Below are 20856 nucleotides of genomic sequence, written 5' to 3'. Positions count from 1 at the left end.
TTGTGTCTCTATTACTTAGGGCTCTGATCCCAGCACTTAAGGACATATAAGAAGAATAAAGAGACAGTCTCTGCCTTTGGAATTAAATTCTGTGTTATGTAATCAGTTGTTTCAACACTTATTACCTTCCCTATAATGAAGCTTTGTGAGGGCAGGGGTTGAGTCTTTCTTGACTGATCACCCCATATCAGTCAGTATATATAAGGAGAAAGAACAAGAGAGAGACATTTATTTTAAGAAATTGGCTCATGCGATTGTGGGGACTGGTAGGTCTGAAATCTGCAGGGCCAACTGACTGGATTTCTATGTTACAGTCTTGAGGTAGAATTCCTTCTTCTCTAGGAACCATCAGATTTTGCTCTGAAGGCCTTCAACTGATTGGATGGGATACACCTGTGTTGTTGGGCGTAATCATCTCCTTAAAGTCAGCTGATTGCAAATGTTAATCACTTCTGCAAAATATTTTCACAGCGACCTCAATATAGTGTTTAAGCACTATGAAATTAACTATCACACATCTCCAGCATCCAAGCCCATCTATGCTGGTTCCCACAACCTGGATTTCTCTGACCTCCATTTGTCATAGCTCAGTGCCACCCCTCAGTGGAGCCCTCCCTGACTTCCATCACTAAATTTAGTCAACCAAGTCAAACTCAAGTTGTCTTGCTGTTTGGCTTTGTTCATACCTCTTACTGCTGCCTCTACAGTTTATTTATTGTTCACTTGCTCACTTTCTTATCTCCTCCCTAGAATGAGGACAGGGAGCCTTATTTGTCTCACTCATCACTTTATCCCCAGAGGCAGTTTACTCTAGTGGTTAACAGCATGGATGGTGAAGATGGGCTGCATGAGTGTGAATCTTAGCCTTGCCCCTTAAAATAGCTATGAGACTTTGCAAAAGTTACTCAACCTCTGGGCTTTGGCGTTCTCATCCTTAAAATTGGAATAGGGTGCCAGGTGTGGTGGCTCATTCCTATAATCCATGGACTTTAGGAGGTCAAGGTGGGAGGATTGTTTGAGCCCAGGAGTTTGAGACCAGCTTGGGCAACATAGTGAAATGCCAACTCTACAAAAAATACAAAAAATTAGCTGGGCATGGTGGTGCATGACTGTAGTCCCAGCTACTTGGGAGGCTGAGGTGGGAGGATCACCTGAACCCCAGAAGTTGAGGCTGCAGTGAGCCATGATTGCACCACTATATCTGAACCTGGGTGAAGGAGTGAGAACCTGTCAAAAACAAAAAAAAAAGCCTGGAATAATAATGGTATTTAACACAGAGGGTTGTTGCAATGATTAAATGAATTGAGGGATATAGAAGAGGGCATGGCTTGAGGTTGAGTGCTACATGAGCAATCTACTTACTATGATAGTAGGACCTTAATAAATATATGTTGAAAAAGGTAAGTGAATGGATTGCAATGCCTCTTGGCAACTGGCTAACCAGTGCATCACCATATCTTGCTTTGCTCCACTCGAACTCCACTCACACATGAGAATTCTACACTCCCATTGCACTAAATCACCTTTTGAATCCCCTCTGCTCTCTCTGCCTCTGGCCTTTTTCTGTATTGTTATCTGGTCCCCTGCTTCCTCACCTGACTAATGGCTCCACTGAAATCCCTCTAGACAGAGTTAAATACCCATGGATGCTGATGTTGTAACCTCCATCATAGAGTTTAGTACACTGCTTTGCCATTTGCTTGGTTATTTCCCTCCGTGGGACCTTAGCTTTATGAGTGTTGACATCACGTCTTCCTCATTCCCAACTGCACCCTCAGGATCTAATGCAGTGCTCAGAGCAGGGCAAGGTTCATCAAATGGATGAACAACTGTAGGAAAAAAATTGTTAGGACATCTGATGACCCTCTGGAAACAAGAGCTCACCATGGAGGCAGTGGACACTGCCAGGGAAGGATGGACAACATTATGAAAGTGACCAGCAACAGGACATGGCCAGCTAGAGAAAGGAGAAGGAGAAGTCAAGGAAAAAGATTAAAAGGCTATTCATGAAGATTTAGGACATCTGTTAGGAACAACAAATTTGGAGTGAGACAGCACGGGGTTCAAATTCAGCTCTACCATTTACTGGCTGTACATCCTTTCCAAGTTACTTAACCTCCCTACTCCTCACCCTCATGACCTATGGAAGGGACCTACTTATGCTATCTTGCCAAACTATTGCAAGAAACCAATGATATAACAATGGGTGTTTCTCATTAATGGCAGCTACTCTCAAACAACATAACACATGGAAATAGAGCATTCAGGATAATAAGGTGACTCCTCTTAATGATGTGATTAAGTTACAAAGTTACTTTCCACTCCAAAAAGTGTCTAGAGTCATATGTGGTAAAAAGTCCCTATTCAATGTAGCTATGGATTTAAAAAAAAAAAAAAAAAAAAAAAAAAAACAGAAATAAATGTATACAGACTTTGTGATTTTTGTATTACATGATTATGAAATCTCATAGTTGGAAGGCTAACTACAGGTCATCTTATGCAACCACCCATCCAGAGTTTGACTCTTCTCTAGAGCACTTCTCATTCATTGATTTGCAAAATACTCTTTATGCACCTATCATGTTCCAGACTCTACCACCTTGGTCCTGCTCTAAGGGATTTACATTCCAGTGGGAGAGGGGCAGCACGTAAATTGGTCCAGGTGGTGAGTGCTGTGAGGGGAAGCACATCATTCTAGGGGAACACACAGGATGGGAAACTGCCACTGGCCCAGGCCTCCCAGTGAAGTGAGAGTAAGCTGGGAAGTGAAGTCTGACTAAGAATAGGCTGGGCAAGGGAGAGGCATGGGGTGGGAACAAACACTTTCCATCATGGGCATGGCATGTGCACAGGCCTGAAGGTTTGGAAGAGTGTACTGATGCCAGAAAGGCTTCCATTTAAATTTGAATCCATCTGCAAAATGTTCTTTCAGGATGATCAGAAAGCTTCTTGAAGAAATTTCCTACTACCTATTGTTTAAGACTCTAAACAGTAGGTATGCAATGTTGTAGAATATATAATGTAATATATGTTATAGAATATATAATACAGAATGTAATGATGAGCACTATCTCTGGGGCATTATGATTGGGGGTAACTTGCTTCTAAGCCCAGAGTAATGAAGCACTAAATTGCTTCAAGTCAGGAGTCAGAAAGCATGGGAATTCCCACTCATGGTTAATAACTTCAAGGTTGAAGAAATAGAGTGATAAAATAATATTATAGCAACTCCAAGAGGCCTGCATATACATGTATCTCTTCTTCTACGAACACTCTACCACCTAAGAGAAAGGTGATGAAAATTTGTAATAGGCCGGGCACAGTGGCTCACACCTGTAATTCTGACACTTTGGGAGGCTAAGGTGGGTGAATTGCTTGAGGTCAGGAGTTTGAGACCAGCCTGGCTAAAATGGTGAAACCCTGTCTCTACTAAAAATATAAAAATTAGCCAGTCATGATGGCAGGCACGTGTAATCTCAGCTACTTAGAAGGCTGAAGCAGGAGAATTGCTTGAACTTGGGAGGTGGACGCTGCGGTGAGCCAAGATTGCGCCACTGCACTCCAACCTGGATGAGAGAGCAAGACGCCATCTATCACGCGGTCAGGAGATCGAGACCATCCTGGCTAACATGGTGAAACCCCATCTCTACTAAAAATACAAAAAATTAGCCGGGTGTGGTGGCGGCGCCTATAGTCCCAGCTACTTAGGAGGCTGAGGCAGGAGAATGGCGTGAACCCGGGAGGCAGAGCTTGCCGTGAGCCGAGATCTTGACACTGCACTCCAGCCTGGACGACACAGCAAGATTCCGTTTCAAAAAAAAAGAAGAAGAAAAATAAAATCTTATAATAATATTAGTATGCAATTTAAAAAAATTATTCTAGTTAACTTAGAATGTATTCACTTAGAAGACAAATATAATCATATTTTTAAAAAGTAAAGATGTATCCTCCTTGGACCCACTTTACCAGATATTAAGATATAATACTAAGGCATAGCAATAAAATATGCTGATAGGGGCATAGAAATAGATTAATATACCAGTGATACAGAACAGAGAGTTCAGAAATGACCCATGAATACAGGAACTTGATATAGGATAAAGATGCCATCATAAATTAATAGGGAAGTGACATATTGTGTAGCAGTCAATAGTTGGGAAAATTGGTGTACAGATATTAGGCTGGGAGAAAACAGTTGTTACATCTAAAACTTTCAATATATGAACTATACAATAAACTCCTGAGAAAAAAACAACAGATAAAGATGGGTGACCTGATAGAAAAACGAGCAACTTGGGCAGATACAAGAGGAGGCATATATATATAAAGATGTTCATTGCAGTGTTATCATTACAGGATGCTAGAGGGAAGGTAAGTTTAATCCCTATGGAAATAGTAAATGAAATGTGATGGACACACAGTATGAAGCATTCAGTAGAAGTCAAGAGTTAGGAACAAGATTAACGAATGGCAAAGTGGATGGATCTTAAAACATAATGCTGAGTGGAAAAAAAAGTATTAAACAGAAAAAGGGCTATAGCAAAACTCATGTATAAATTAAAAATAGATACACACATGCCAGGCGGAGTGGCTCATGCCTGTAATCCCAGCACTTTGGAAGGCCGAGGTGGGCAGATCACGAGGTCAAGAGTTTGAGACCAGCCTGGCCAATGTAGTGAAACCCCGTCTCTACTAAAAATACAAAAAATTAGCCAGGCATGGTGGCGGCACCTGTAGTCCCAGCTACTCAGGAGGCTGAGGTAGGAGAATGGCTTACACCCAGGACAGAGGTTGCAGTGAGCCGAAATTGCGCCATTGCACTCCAGCCTGGGTGAGAGAGTGAGACTCCATCTCAAAAAAAAAAAAAAAAAAAAAAAAAAAAAAAGAAAGAAAGAAAGAAAGAAAGAAAGAAAGAAAGAAAGAAAGAAAAAAAGAAAATGGTACATACACAAAACAACACTGCTGATTTTATAAAGGTTCCTACATTTCATACATATTCAAGGATATATATTAAACATATTTGAAGCATGTCTGTGGGGGAGAGGGCAATGGGACAAGACAGTGGCCTTGTCCTAAATGATGATGACAGTGTGCCAAACACTGAGATGAATGCACTTATCTTAGCCCTCTGTCAGGAGACAACCTCCCAAAGGTCTCTTGCATTTCTGTGCATATTGTGATCAGCGACACTGACAAGTTTCATTCTGGACTGTCTACTCATAGGTGTTTGTATAGAAAATAGCCTTAGAAGATGCAGACAGTGTCTCCCTCTGGATTAGAAGGCATGTTTGTTTGCTACATGGGATAATAAAGATAATGTCTCATTCCAAAGCAAAAGTTGGGCAGATTTGTTGGAAGCCCATTATAAAGCTTGGGGTTTTCTAAGCTCAAGCTTTCTCAAATGTAACTCAATCCACTGCATGTGCAGCATCTCCCTCTGCATTGCCTTCCTGGGAATTAAGGGACAAGAAGAGTGTGAACATGAAGCTCATGATACGTTCTGTGCCATGAGAAATCAAGTCCTTTATTTCTGACCCAGGAGTCTCATGTCTTCTGTCAGCATCTGTGAAACTATAGCAGTCGTCTTTTGAACCTGCAAGTAAGGTAAAATCTCAGAATCTGTATTTCTAACAAGGTCTCAAATGATATTGATGCTGTTAGGCCAGAGAACATGATAACCACCGGTCCAGTCATACCAACTGTATGGCCTGGGGAAGTTACTTAACTTTCTGTGCCTCAGTTTCTTCATCTGAAAAAATGAGAATAATAATGATACCAACTTATCAGGCTTGCAGTGAGAATTAAATGAGCTAATATGTGTCAAGTGTTTAAAACCATGACTGGCACATATTAAACACTTTGTGTTTTCTATGGCTATCTATATAAATACGTTCCTTAAGTTGACACAAACTGGTAAAGCATAAATAGCCTCTACCACAATACCCCTATCACCTAGGAAAGCACTCTTATGACAATGCTGCTTTTGAAAGTTAAAGCACCTCTGAATGGCTTTGGTTCTGGAACACACTTCTGCGTAGCTCGTTTTTTTGTAACAATACAGGCTGGAAATGAAGATATGAAAAGAGGGTTGGGAGCTTCCTAGAAACCAAAACTAGTTGGAAGAGCAGGCAGATTGCGTGTGCAAGGACGTGGCAAGAAGGCCAGGAGAATGTAAACCCTATGTTTCCTGAAAGCAATGAAGTAGCCAGTGGAAGTGTGCAAATAGAAGGGCATGATCACATGGAATGAAAATAAAGGCTGGAAGCAGAGAGGTAGAGAAGATGGCCAAAAGATGACTAGATAATTGAGAAGCAAGATAGAGGAAGAGAGGAAGAAAGGAAAATTGAGGAGGAAGAACAAGGAGAAAGAGAAAATCTCCCATAAATCTTTCATCTCTTGGAAGTATGTAGGCATGGTCCTTTTTCTAAGTACTATCATAATGACCTAAAGCCTATATAGGTGAGGAATAAACCAATAAGAGTAATTCTTGATGCCATGTTACCACCAGAAATGTTTTCCGTTTTTAAAAAGTGGCCACCATGTTCGTTGCCTTACCTGCCCCACTTAATCCTTTTCAACCCTGCCCTGCAGATTCTGCCTTGCCATTGTTTACTTCTGACCTCTTTCTTTCAAGCCTAAAGTGTAGGGCAACATGGAATGTTTCTTTGAATATTCTAGAGTCAACAAACTAAAACATCCTTGTATACCATAATGGTATATATTTTAGATGAGCAACCTTTCTATAAAATTTCAAAGGAAGTTAATTCTAGAAAAAGAAAATAATCTATAATGGCGAAGTAAATAATTATAAGAAAAATATCTCACCTCTCACTGTACTCTTAGATGCAGTCTAGGTTCTCTGCTGTGAGAGTTCATAGGAACCAAAATTTAGAAAAGTTAACACTGTCCTGCTGATCTCTTCTACCCCTTCCTCCAGCTATTCCAGCACTGTCAGCACCAGCCACTTCAGGGCCAAATTAGCATTAGGCTGAGGTTTACATAAAATAGTTTCTAAAAAATTATTAGGTCTCTCCATTTTTAATGTAATTTCTTGTATTGAGATCTAGGATTTACTGTGAAAAGTACACTAAATGTTTGTTAGTATTTTCTACTTAAAAACCTGCCAATAGCAATAATGATAAAAAGTTACTAGTCAAATAAAGATGGGAATATTAGACATTGGGGATTACCAGTGAGAGGAGGGTGGGAGTGGGGTGAGGGTTAAAAAGCTACCTATTAAGTACTATGCTCACTACCTGGGTGACAAGATCATTCGTACACCAAAGCTCAGCAACATGCAATTTACCCATGCAACAAGGCTGCACATGTACCATCTGAAACTAAAATAAAAATAGAAAAAAAAAAAAAGTAAAGTTACTAGTCAAGTCAATATACTCTCTGGCCCTGAAGAGATCACATGTTTCAATTAAGAGCCTGGCAAACACTCCACAGGTTGAAGGAAATGCTGGAGAACCAAGTACCTAAGGGTAAAAAATGAAAAAAATGTCTATATCAAAATGCTCTTTGGGAAGAGACATTGATACTGAGCACATTATTCTCTGCAAAGGAGAAAGAAAGAAACTAACCCACCTTTACCTGGTCAGACAGTAGAATTTCTAAAACTGTACTTAATTCACTCTGATTTATTAACAATCTAATTTAGTAAAAATGGGAAACAAATTGCTTCCTCTGCTTCTATTTCCTCCATGGACTATTTAGCAAGAGGGAATGGCTTCTAATTTTTCATGTTTGTGTCTGTATAGCACTGTAGGGAAGTCGGATTTTGAGAACATCATTGCATAGATTTGCAACAATAGCCTTTAGTATCAAAAAGGGCAACTCTATTTGCGTTACACAGATCACAATGTCTGTCTGTCCGTCTGGATCGCATTTTTCACATGACTGGAATGAACAGTTAGCTGTACAGAAAACCAGAACAAAAGTCGAGCATTGACTAGGGTCAAACTTAGTTTAAATGATGAGTCCCTTTCGATTCACTAGATTTTTATATTTTCCCAGTGAGAGAAAAGTGCCACCATTCTTCATGAAGCATCATTTAATGCCAATTGCCTTTGAACTGGCCTCCCTCATGTCTGTACCTTATATTGACTAGCTCATATACCACTATCTGGTCCAGTCAGCTGTGTCAAGAAAGGCAAAGGATGGCTTTAACCAGTGCTTGACCCTTCAGCATCACTTCCTTAAGAAGTGACAGTGGATGTGTGGCTCCATAGACTCTTCCTATTACCTAGTTCAAGCAAACAACTAATTTCCAAAACAGTTAATATCCACATCTTGATCACTTTAATAATACTCATCTCTATAGATGGTAGATTTCACCTCTCTGCAATGTTTTGTTTAAATGGACCCACAATGACCAAACGGATACCAAATTGAAACTATTATCTTTTTAATTAGTATGGGACATGTATATATATATATATATATATATATATATATATATATATACACATACATATATATATATTTTTTTCTTTTTTTTTCTTAAAGAGATGCTTTGAAGATTCAATTTTTCCAGTTAACCATCTCTGATGCAAAGTTAACTGAATGACTGCTAGTTTTGCTTGGGCTCCAATATAGCTGGTTAACTGTTCTATTTTAGAAATATATTTAATTACAACTTGCAGTTTTTACCTTACAGATGTGAAAAGACACAGAGACTCACAATCCAAACCTGCCTTCTATATGTTTATTCTTCTTTGTTCTTTCTTATGACACTCAAATCCTGTCTTCTTAGATTAAAATTATTAATAGAGAAATAACTGGAGAATAACCAAACCAAAAATTTATTACATGATGGAACAAACTAATTAATACAAAAGAAGATTGGATTAAAAAATTATAGCCAAAGCCTCAAATTAAAGAGAAAGAAATTCAACACAGAAGGATAAGGGGACAGAGAAGTCAAACAAGCTCTTTTTTTAACTTTTGTGCAAGAACCCCTGGCCTCAAGCTTTAAAGATTACCGGAAGCCCCAAAGGAGCTCCCTCCGGTCTTCTCTGAGGATCCAGCACAGATCTAACAATTGAGTGCTGAATCTTTGTGTTCTAGGTGGGATTATTTATCAGGGATTTTGTTTTGTCTGGGTTTTCAATGGCCCGGCCCCAGCTGTACATTTGGGGACAGACCACAGCTTCAGTCAACAGAGGGTTTGTAGCGATCCATTGGGAAGCTTCCCTCCCCCCTGCAGGGATGGAGTAATTAACAGACCATTAAGTCACTTCTGCTTTATTGAAGGGGGATACTGTGCAGGTCGTTTCTTTGAAAACTTTTGTTCTTGAAGGAAATTACAGGATTGTTTTATGTTTAGAACCACAGCCTGGTGAACTCTGTAGTCCAGAGGCAAATTTCTGTAGCTGGGGGAGCTACAGAGACAGGAGGATAATGACAGTAATCCCATTAAAAAATATCTCCACCAACTCCCAATCTTTTATTTTTTTCTTTAAAAAACAGTTAAAAGAAAAACGATTTGCTCATTTGCTAATAACTAATGGGGACATGAAATACGAGATGCCCCAGACTGAAGTTTATCTCTGTGTCAATAAATCTCTAAACAACTGCCACGAAACGAAGTACTGCCACCATTGCTTCTTTTTATTTCCATATTAATCAAAAGCATCTGCTCCTGTCCTCTCCAGTGGAGAGAATGGGCAGTGAGTTTTCTAGCATCTGAAAAAGCGTCTGGAAGGACGTGTTTGCAGCACTTGTGTTTTGTGAGGCCAGTGGAATTTTTACCCTCGGACTTAGGTGACTTAGGTGACCGATGTTTTCCCACTAGGCTCTGAGGGCACAGACGACAGGAGCTATTTCTTATGCATGTGAATGCCTTATTTCTCTTGCTGTTTTACTTTTTTTTTTTTTTCCCTCTGTTGCCGCTCCCAGCACCTGGCACATCGGAAGCATTCAGAAAATGTTCTTGCTGAAGTGGGGGAAGATTGAGAGAAACTCCAAAGGAAGTAATGATAAGGCTTGCGTTTCTGGGAGTGCACTAGAGCGCCATATGTTTACATTTGGTTTCAAACGATGGTGTGAATTTCCTTGTCCTTTCCCGGGGTAGACGGAAGGGAGGCGGGATGGTGGGGGGACTGAATAACCAGGAGGAGAAAGGAGTCGCCATAAAATGCGCCCGCGCCACCCTCTATGTTCCCCAGTGGAATTAAGGACCTTGCTGAGGCAAAAGTGCGTTCTTGGCACCACAGTCCCGCAGCACGCACTGAGGGGGCCCCCCTCAGTATCCGGCTTCCCCAATTTTCCAAGCATGGAGGTGAGGGATGCTTGTGTGTAAACTGTGGCAACCCCCAGAATCAGGCCCTGGCTCCTGCACTTTCGGAGATGTCCGTTGCAGACCACGAGGAAAAGAGGGGTCTTACTCAAGTCAGGGCCGGACAGAACCCCAAAACTTTCTTTTTCTTTTCTTTTCCTTTTTTTTTTTTTTTTTTTTTTGAGACGGAGTCTCGCTCTGTCGCCCAGGCTAGAGTGCAGTGGAGTGATCTCGGCTCACTGCAGACTCTGTCTCCCGGATTCAAGCGATTCTCCTGCCTCAGCCTCCCGAGTAGCTGGGATTACAGACACCCACCACCGAGCCCGGCTAATTTTTGTATTTTTTTATTAGAGACGGAGTTTCACCATCTTGGCCAGGCTGGTCTCGAACTCCTGACCTCATGATCCACCCGCCTCGGCCTCCCAGAGTGCTGGGATTACAGGCATGAGCCACCGCGCCCGACCAATCCAAAACTTTCGAGGGCAGCTATCAGACGCTGCCTCACAGACCCTTAGGCGCTGCCCCCTCTTTGCCCCTCTCCTCCTGGGGTGCGAGAAACCCGACCACTCTGCTTCCACTCAAATCCCAGGACACAGCAGTAATATCAAGGCCCGTCATTGAACTCCCAGGTCTGTGCACCCCTCCCTCCTGGCTCCCTGGGGTCTTGGCCCTAGCAGGTCCAGGACCAACCCCTCGAGGGACCCACTACCGAGGCGAGTTAAATTCCTTTTGCCGGTGCCTGGCTGCGAGGACAAATATCCGTACTTTGATTAGGGAGCCACGTGCAGTCCAGGGGCTTGCATTAGAAGCAACGGCTTGCATTAGAAGCAACGACTCCCTTCCAGGGGCTGTGATCCGGTTTGGCCAGGGAGAGCGAGGCGCCGGGGTCGTCTGTGAGGTCCCCAGGGAAGAGGCGCAGCTGGGGAAGGCGCCGCCCCCGGACCCCCGGCGCCATCCTAACCCGGCCTCTCGTTAGCAAAGTTAACAAACTCCTGAGAGTGTCAGCCCCGCGCTGCGTGTGGGGGCGCTGGGACCGGAGAGGAAAGAGCGCCCTCCGCTCTCAGCCAGACTTTGAATTTGTTTGTTGTTACCGTTTTTGTTTTCCCTCCCAGTTTCCATAAACGCTTAGGTATTTGGAGGCACTTTGCAGGTGTTGGCGCAGCCGATGATGGGCCTCGGTGGAATCTGCCCCCCAACACATCCTTTTGTCATCTGCGCCCCAGCTTATCTGACTGTGTCCTGCGGGGACCCCGAGACAGTTCGGGGTCAGGGCGCGGAGACTGACGCTTGCCACCGGACCCATCGGCAACCCGAGGACCCCTAGCCCGTCGCGGAGCTGGAGTCTGGGCTTCCGGCTCTCCGCTCTCCGCAGCTGGATGCAGGAGGGCGGGAGGGGTCGCGCACCCCGCGGCTCGGCGGAGATCGCTCCCAGGGGCTCCGGGGCCATCGCGAGCGTGGACTCCGGCTGCTGGCGGACTCCCTTGGCGCCCAATGCACCCCCATTCTCTCCCGCCCCCTCGCAGCCCCGCGACCGCAGTCCCAGGGAAGGTTTCACTGAAAACGCACGCTCGACCGCCCGAGCCTTCGCAGTTTGATTTCTGTGGGCCCCTTAAACGGGCACTGGGTACATGAGAGGCCCCAACTGTCTGCAGGGGCGGGGAGGGAAGGGCGCTCCCAACTCTCTGCAGGGGCGGGAAGTCTCGCAAGTTTTCCTAGAGGCAAGCTGAAGATGCAGGCCACCTCCTTCCCGCACGGCCCCTCCCTTGGCCTAGTTCTTTCCCAAGACACTTCCCAGCCCTCGGGCGGCTGCTCCTCCACTCACTTCCTTCCTACACCTGAGGAGCCTGGACTCCGCGGGGCCGCATTTGGGAGGACAGGCCCAGATGCCGCACGGCCGGGAGGGCGCCTGGCCCCGGTGTCCTCTCTTCACAGCTCCCCCTTCTCGGCTTCGGCCTAGAGCGGTGCGAGGAGGGGTGGTCCTGGGGTGGCCTCGGGCCTGCGGGCGCGGAGGGGCTGCTCGGGAGAGTTGCCCAGGGGAGGCCCCTGCAAACCAGAGACGGACTCCCTGGGGCAGGTCAGTCCCAGAAAAGCCCCCCTCCCCGGGCTGAGGCCGAGCCGCGAGGGGGATCTTCATCACAGAGGGGGAGCAAGCATCACAGAGAGGTCTCGGAGATTTCTAGTCTGGGTGAGGGGAGTTGGGAGCCCACCCTTAGCAGTCACTCCCGCTCTCCAGTGGCGGGTGGGAAAAGGGGAACAGAGGGCCCCGGAGTCTCTGGAAGGTACTGAAGCGCGAAGTTAAATGTTGGTGTCTGAGCGAGGTGCTCGTGGGACAGAGGGGGTTCCAGCGTCCTCCCGGAGGGAGGAGGCATTGGCAGTTTCTGCTGAATGCGTCAGTGGAGGCACAAAACCTTGGTTGACCTAGCAGCTGGGGAAAGAAAGAAGTTCGAGGGGACACAAGGCCCCCTACTGCTGGAGCGAGGAAACCCTGGGCTTGGCCAGCTCAGGCCGCTTCTCCTTGCCGGTTTGCGGGCTGTCAGCCTCAGCGGCCCCAGAAACAAAGATCTGGTGTGCCCAGCCGACGCAGGTGTCATTGTCATTTTCCCTTTCTAAGGGTCACTTTCTTCCGCCCTCTAAATTAGATCATCGCCTGGGAAAGCGCCGAGAGGTTTCCAGTGTGGGCTTCTCAAAGTGTCTCCGCCCAGGAGGATTTCGCCATCCTTTTAAACGTAAGGCGGTGTTTAATCTGGAATAAAAGGATCGTCGTGGTGTTTCCAGATTGAATGAAAAAGTAAACTTGCGAAATTTCGAGAAAGTGGAAAATTTACGACGAAAAAAAATCCGGCCAAAACCCATTTTCACCTTTGCGGTCATGAAATCTTGTTTCTGGAGTCGATAATTCGAGTATTTAAAGGGAAGCGCAATGACAGTAAAAGTCGTCCTGCAAACTCACACGCCCAGCAGACCCGCCTAGGCATCAAGGGAAGGGCCTTCCTGGAGGGTGAATGGAGATTGTTTCTTCCCAATAAATCCAGAAACCTCAGATGACCTGGCTCCCAAATCACCTTCTTCACTGGGTTCCTGTCCTGTTCTTAAAGAAATCCTCTCTTCTGGTCTTGAAGCCAAAAGAATTTTTGTAACCCAGAAAAGAGCTCTGCTCACTTAAGAGATCTTCTCAATGTTGGAAGTGGTGTCTATTTTCCATTTTAGTTGCAAATTTTGCAATAGAGTTCCCTGTGCTCAAGCTTCCTTTTAGCTTTTGTGAGTGGACGTCACAGCTCTTTAAACTGACCACTGCTGTAACTCAAGGATTTTCTATCTCAGCAGGACAATCACAAAATCCACTACTGTCCTAGTGTAAAGAGTGTGGCTTTATTCCTTTACATAACCCAATTTAAGCCTCAGCTTTAGAGAAGGCATGAGGCCCACCACTAGGCCAACCGTAAGCACCTGAGTCTTTCCCCAGAACCAGGCCTTTGGAAACAGGACTCAAAAGAACTAAGACTTTGGAAACAGGACTCAAAAGAACGCGGCTAAGGAGAAAGTCGTTTTCCTGATTGATGAAACTTCTCCCTCCCCTCCCCTTTCTAAATAATAAACTCTGGGGAAAGGCTGGAGGGCTGCCTTGTGTTGGTTTCAAATAAATCTTCAATAGGTTCTTTCCTCACCCAGAGAAATGAATCACCCTTGGGAAACGGATGATTATTCCCCCATTTGTCTGCCTAAAACCAGTGGAAACAAGCACCCTCCACTGTAGACCCTAACTTAGGTCTTTCTCGGGGCTGAGAGTGGGGTAGCGATGAGAAGGTAAAAAGGGATGGAGGGACACAATTTGGATAGAAGAGAAACCCACAGAGATGCTCTCCCTGGCAAAGGCAGTACTGGGCAGACATCGGGGACCCAGGAAAGACAGGGCAAATGCAAATGCTTCTCAGACTTGCTCTCCTTGCTGGATTCTGGAAACAGACCATGGGCCTCCCCCCATTGGAGAGGAGCTTGGGCTTCAACCAGCATCCAGGGGATGTTACAACTTATTCAGAAGCAAATTCTGGGGTGTTGCATTTCAGAGTTCTGTTTTCCTCAGAGGGAAATGGAGGCCTGTGTTGTTGGGGCTATCCTCACTACAGCTCGATTTATTGTTCTCTTTTAACAAATACACAAAACTTTCTTGCTGGATTACTCCTGCTTATATAAACCATTTAAAAGTGTTATGGTCGGAGGTGAAAAGAAAAGTAGTTTATTAAAATGACTCCTGTTTTGGCTGACTTTTATGTAGAAGATGCCCAATATATATGGCTAACCAGACCAGCGATCTTCTAAGGGAAGAAAGAAGGGAGGATTCTTGCTATAAATCTGCAGGTTGCTGAGACTTGGGCCATGGTTTGACTCACTCGGAGCTCACCTTACAAAGCAGAGAAGCCTTCCCTTTCTCTGCAGGCCATGCTTCCGAGGGGGCAGGCAAGCAGGGTGAGTATTTTATTATTTTCTAGGACCACTCTTTGTTGACTTTTAAAATGTATACTAGAGTTTAACATGGGGGGAAAAACACAAGTTCAATTTAAAGTGAAAAGAATTCAATTTAAAGTGCTTCATCCTTGTTTGTTGCCAACACAGTCTTCATAGTGACACTCCACCTCTCATTTCCTGCCACTTTAAGTTTCTAGATTACTTTTTAAAATTCAGTTCTTGAGTTTATGAGGGTCCGATTACTGCAGAGAAATAAGGAGCTCAAATAGCATAAGACTATGAATGTGGGCAATGCCCTGCTTGAAGGACATTTAGTTCCAAAAATTAGCACCAATTTACCCATCCTGTTTACTTGTGCATAATCAGGGAAAACCTTCACATCTGCCCACCATCCAAATCCCTCACCCACACCCAGTTACAGCTTACCTGGTCCACATGTTTCCAATACCACTACCCCCATCTGCTAAGATTTTAGGCAAAGGCAAAGTCACGATTTAAAGGTTCTTTTTTATTTGAAATCTCATCCAGAAACACTGGTTATTAATAAATATATCATAGTTATCAAGAATATATAAAAAATAAAGACAGGTATCGTCTTTGAGGCCCTAACAAAATATTTCAAGCAAATGTTCAGGAAAATAAAAACGGCAACCCTCCCAAAACCAGGATAAGTTTTCAAAGCTGGTAATAGAGAGAGCCAACCCCGCATGCAGAATAACTGAGCGAGGGGGAGTGGGTGGGGCAAGCTACTAAAGGGAGCCCAAGCTTTTACAATGGCCGCCCCAGAACAGCAGAGGAAGGTTCCGAATAAAGTTTGAAGGGGTGCATATGGGAGAAGAAGCGTGTGTGCGTGAGTGTGGGTCTTTGCACTCTGCCCCTTTTTTCATTTCATACGACCACAGACAGATATATGGAGTACTTGGGATAATTCACTAATAAATCCTTGTTACAAGGAAAACGGCACCACGGCCTGCACAACATGTTTAGACAAGATTCATTTAGAAGCGTGCATGCATTCTTTTGACCTACACTGCGTCCAAAGGAAAACCCACATAGGAGGTGTCATGCCCTGGACTGGAGTTGAGATTCAAAACTTGGGTCTTGATCTCTCTCTCTCTCTCTCTCTCTCTCCATTGTCTCTAGAAAAACTATGGCGAGGACAGAGACAATCATAATAGCATCAATCTCAAGAAAATATTTACATTTGTTTTGCACAAAAGGGATGGCCGTCTTTTTCCTAAGCGAGAACACAGAGTCAGAGGAAGCCGACTCAAAAGTCCCTTCGCAAGTTTTTAACTACACCGATCCCATCTTTATACAACAAATGCAGTTTTGACAAGAGCGTATGGCAGTGAGAAATACTGGCGCGGCATGGGGAAAAGAAGCATGCATGCAAAACACACGACGTCCGGTTCGAGTCCCCCTTTGCTACCACCTGGAAATTGCAGTTTGATTTTGGTCCTTTCCCTCCCGGGGTCAAGTGGAGTCTGAGATCTCTCAGACAGCGTGGGAGGCTGCGGGCCCCGGCGCCTGCCCTCCCGTGGGCCAAGCTCGCAGCTTTCCTCTTCCCTCCCGGCCCGGCACCGCGGCCCCTCCCGCTGCTTTCCCTTCTCCTCGGCAGCCGGGCCCGCCCGCTGCTCACTTGAGCAAGTCCTTGGACTCGGCCGACAGCCGGGCCATGTTGGCTGTGGAGAGAGCGGACAGGTGCGGAGGCGGCGGCATCTGGCAGATGGTGCAGGGGCAAGGCAGACCAGCCCAGTGCTGGAAGCCGCTGCCCAGCTGCAGCGCGGGCGGCGTGGAGGGTGCCTTGAGCAGCGAGTGGGGAGGCCGGATGGTGCCGATGGCGGGAAGTGAGGCGGCGGACAGCGGTGACGAGGCGTTGCCGGATGAGAGCGCGCCGCCCAGGATGGGGTGCACAGGGTGCACGGTGTTGGCCGCGTGCGCGGGGTGGCCGGCCGAGTGGCCCACGGTCCCGCAGTGAAAGGCCGAGTGGTGGCCCCCATAGATCTCGCCAACCAGCCTCTTCATCTCCTCCAGGGAGCTGGTGAGCATGAGAATGTAGTTTCTGGCAAGCAGGAGGGTGGCGATCTTGGAGAGCTTGCGCACCGAGGGCCCGTGTGCGTAGGGCATGACTTCGCGCAGCCCGTCCATGGCGAGGTTCAGGTCGTGCATCCGCTTGCGTTCGCGTCCGTTGATCTTCAGCCGCAACTGCTGTAGGTCCTGCTCCGACAGCTGCTTCTTGATTTTGTACTTGCTGCTTTCTCCCGCGGCCTTGGCGCCAGCCCGCGAGAGGCTTTCCCCGGACATCTTCTGCATCATATCGCCCTGCGTGGACGAGACCGAGTTGAGACGGCTCTCCTGGTGGTGGTGGTGGTGGCGGTGGTGGTGGTCCCTCAGGTACATCTCGTCCATGTCCGGAGATGAAGCTCTGCTAGAGACAGAGCTCGAATCAGAATTCATTTTATTGGAGGGGATGCGGCCCTACCTTGGGGAGGCTTTAGGCGGGAAATTAAAGAAAATCCTGAATTAAAAAAAAAAAAAAAAAAAAAATCTGCACAGCCCAGGAACCCACTTCTCAGCAGCAAGACGTAAGAAGAAAAGCTGAGATGCTGCTTTTCCCCACCTCTCTCCCTCCCACGCCCCACTCTGGTTAGGCTGCTTCCTGGACAGCTAGTTGGTGTATGCTTGAACTAACCTCACGCTGAAAAAGAGGGGCTTTTATAGAGCTGCGGCGGAGAAAAGAGACAAAAGAAACCCTCCTATCTATCCTGGTCTGGTTAGGATGACGTGCCATCATTCAGGGCGGTGCGCTTTGCTGTCCCATTTAGCAAGGATTCCTATTCATATTCATTGCAGGGCCGCCCTGGGACACCTCTGCTTCGAACCGCTAGGAGCCCCCAGGCACAAAACCCTCTGATTGACACACTTACCGCTCCAGCTCACGCCTTCCTGATTTTTTTTTTAAACTTTCTTCCACCCCACCCCCTTTCCCAATTTCTCTAACCAAATCACACATCGGGAACGGAAGGAAGGGAAGAGAACGTGGCCAGGCGGTTGGTGGAGGTTCCTCTGGGTTTGGAGAGAGGAATTGAAACATTCGCTCTCCTTCCTTTCCTAGCTGCTCCCAAGTTTAGAGAAATATGCGCAAAAATAGGTCCCGTTGGAAAGGTTTGAGGGACAGAGGTGCTGTCGGAGGGCAGGTGCTGTCAGCGGGGCCTGGGGGTGGTGGGAAGACTGCATGCCGACGTTCTCTGTCTCAAGATTTTTTTTTCATTAGATCTCTTTTCCTAAACACTTCCATTCTGTCAATTTTGTTTATTGAGCCCTTCTGGTGTGGTTTCAACGGGATGTCCATGTTTGATGATGGCTTTCCCCCTGACAGTATTGTGGCGGAGAGTTCTCTTATTTACTTTGTCCTCTCTTTAGTTTTAAAACATGGATTACTAAAAGAATTTCAGTTTTGCACAGTTCTTTAACTTCCTAGACCAAAAAGTGAGAAAAAAAAGAATGTTAATGTCACAAGAAAAGCAACTTGGGAGGATGGGAAGGAAAAGGAGCCAAGGAGGCAGAGAGAGAGATTGTTAGGACTTGTAAAGGTTCCTGAGAGCTCCAGAGAGATTTTTCCCGCTCCAGGCTTCCTGGACCTTGGCGCTGGCGGAAAATGGTGGGACCGTCCGGGCCAGAAGCTCCGCCGGGCCTCCTCTGGCCGCTGTGCTGACGTTCCCCGAGCTCCAGGAACTCAGCTGCACCCCGGCCTGCGCTGGTGGGTCCACCAGGCTGGGGCTGCCGTACGGCGTCGGACAGGGAAATCAGAAGCTCGTAATAAACAAACTGATGTCCGGGTGAGGGGGCTGTGGGCAAAGAAGCACGGGGGAAAGGAAACAACGAAGGGACCTAGAGAGCCCCTTGTGCTTGCCTGGGCACTGTGGTTCAGTGCGGAGTCGTCTCTGGGAATAAAGAGGAGCCCGGAGTTTGGAGCTTTCGGTGCGAGTGCGGACGTGGGCGTAGATATTTCTTCCCCCTTGCTGTGTTTTTGTCGATCAAGACTTTAGCTCAGCAGCACGAGGGGCGGGAAGGCAGAAATCCGGGGAAGGGAGAGCGCCCCAGGAGTGGTCTCTAGAAGAACCCGGACACCGCCCCTCTCCGGGCTTGGAGAAATGAGAGACAAACGCTAGCTAGTGACTGAGAGTCTCGGTGGAAGTGTGAAATCGAATCAATCCCGGAACCTCGGGCACCTGGGGCCTCTTGAGCCGCTGAGTCACTTCGAAGAACAGGAGTCCCCCCTTTCCCTTGACTCTAACCGAGCGGTTAGTGGGAAAGGGATGCGCGCCCAGATCCGGAGTTTGCACGCTCTGAGGCTGTGCCCCACTGACAGTCACGCTGCGAAGGCAGCTCTGGCAATACCAGCAGGATGGGCAGACGCAACATTGGCATCGATGCTTTTGCTACACCGAATTTTGCTTTTCTGTAATGGGGAAAAAATGGCCAATAGCGCTTCGTCAAGGCCAGGACGTTAGTGCTCTTGAAGATTGGACAAGAGCCTCTTCTCCTACCACTCCACCTCGGTGGAAGGAAAGTTTCTTAATTCAAACGGATTAGATTGGATATAGAAAGACTGATGTCCAAAAGCAATCCTAATACCAAGCATAAAGAATGTTTCTTAATTCAACAGACTCGCCAGTAAGATAGTGACATACACCATACACTAAGTCTTCCTGGTTATTTAAAAAAAGGTTGGGGGTGGGGGAAGTGTTCCAGAACTTTTGCAGTCCCAGGTGCTGGGAGGGAGCTAGTAGCTAGTTCTAACGCCAACCTTCTGCGACTCCCCTGCTGATCAAATGGGGTGAGGAGAGAGAGGCGGACGGGGGAGGACAATGGGAGGGAGCACTGGACTGGACGAAGGGCAACTTCCCTGCCCTGCGGACGGTGGACAGATCCGACCCCCCGCAGTCCTCCTGAGCCACCTCCCTGACCCTAGGTCACCGTCGGCGTCTGTTTTTCTCACACCCAAACTGAAAACGCTGCACCTGAGTTTTGATTAGGGGAATTAGCAAAGTCTGGTCAGAGCAGAAGGGTTGCAAATGAAGAAGTGGAAAATCATCTTGCTACAAGATAATTTACCTTTTTGAAAACGTCTTAATTTTCTCAGTGGACAATGTAAAATACAGTTTTAAATCTCCCCCAAATTGGCAAAGAAGGTGGCAAGGGGGAAAAAAAAAAAAAAAAAAGGAGGGTAGAGCCGCCCTCGAAATACAAGCTTGCGGGGCTGGAAGACTGGGGCCAGGGTTCCGGGAGTCCAAACCAGAAGCCACTCTCCTTCAGCACAGCCTTTCAGCAAGAGGGGGCCGACGCCGGCCGCAGCCGGTTCCGAGGGCTGCGCTGGGCCGGGAAGGGGAGACTGGGCCTTCGCCCGAACAGACCAAGACCCTCCCTTCTTTCTTCCCTAAGGGTTTTCAGCTCCAGGAACAGAGGTGCCTGAAATGGGAGATCTGCAGGGACCAGGCCGGGACTCCCTCTCTCCCAGGCCCGGACACGGCGCGCCCTCCGCTCCTCGGTCACCCTCTTTTTCCCGAAGGTCCGTAATGTGTGAGTGTGGGATGGTTCAATGTTCAGGGCCTCGGCCCAGTAAGTACTTTTAGAGGCTAGTTCCCCCACTTCCCATCCGTTGCGGGGATTGACAACTAGACGAGGGGAGTGAGTAAAGGTGCCACAACGTTGTTTCCCATAAAATGGGTTAATACTCGCCGGGGCCCAAAAGGCTGAGGCGCTCGGCGCGCCTTGCCTTGTGGAGTCTCTTTTCGACCCCCGCCACCGCAGCTCAGTTCCTCGGATTGAGCCCTGAACCCGAGAAGGAGCAGGCCCGGAGCTCAGGCGGGCGAGCACACAGATTTCTTTCTGAGGGCTGAGTACCATCGCCCACCCGAAACTTTTGCGGAACGGGAGAGGAAAGGAGTCGCCGCCCGGCCAAGGCTGCAGCCAGAGACAACCGTGACCTTGGCCCTGGCCGGGACCCCTTTCAGAGGGCTCAGACCGGCGGGGAGCCGGAGCGAGCGACCCTACGGCGGCGCGGGCTGCGCTCTCCCGGGCCACACCCCGCGCCCTTGCGGCTG

General features: G+C 47.0%; 1 protein-coding gene across 1 annotated transcript; it reads right to left on the bottom strand.

The window, feature by feature from the left end:
- Window positions 1-15245: 15245 nt before the first annotated feature.
- Window positions 15246-17432, bottom strand: OLIG3 (oligodendrocyte transcription factor 3). Its single transcript, XM_030928201.1, has 2 exons — window positions 17370-17432; window positions 15246-17174 (listed from the first exon to the last, which is right to left on the bottom strand). Exon 2 carries the CDS (start codon window positions 17156-17158, stop codon window positions 16385-16387), a length of 774 nt encoding a protein of 257 aa, XP_030784061.1. The 5' UTR covers window positions 17159-17174; window positions 17370-17432; the 3' UTR covers window positions 15246-16384.
- Between the last annotated feature and the right edge of the window lie 3424 nt (window positions 17433-20856).

The sequence above is a fragment of the Rhinopithecus roxellana genome, chromosome 4 (genome assembly GCF_007565055.1).
Source record: "Rhinopithecus roxellana isolate Shanxi Qingling chromosome 4, ASM756505v1, whole genome shotgun sequence".
NCBI classification, from domain to species: domain Eukaryota; kingdom Metazoa; phylum Chordata; class Mammalia; order Primates; family Cercopithecidae; genus Rhinopithecus; species Rhinopithecus roxellana.
Note: the sequence above shows the minus strand (reverse complement) of the source record. Positions and strands in the feature narration are given on the sequence as shown.

What these genes read in the sequence shown, in the direction of transcription:
- OLIG3 (XM_030928201.1), bottom strand. Translation starts at nt 17,158, where the DNA reads ATGGACGAGATGTACCTGAGGGACCACCACCACCGCCACCACCACCAC.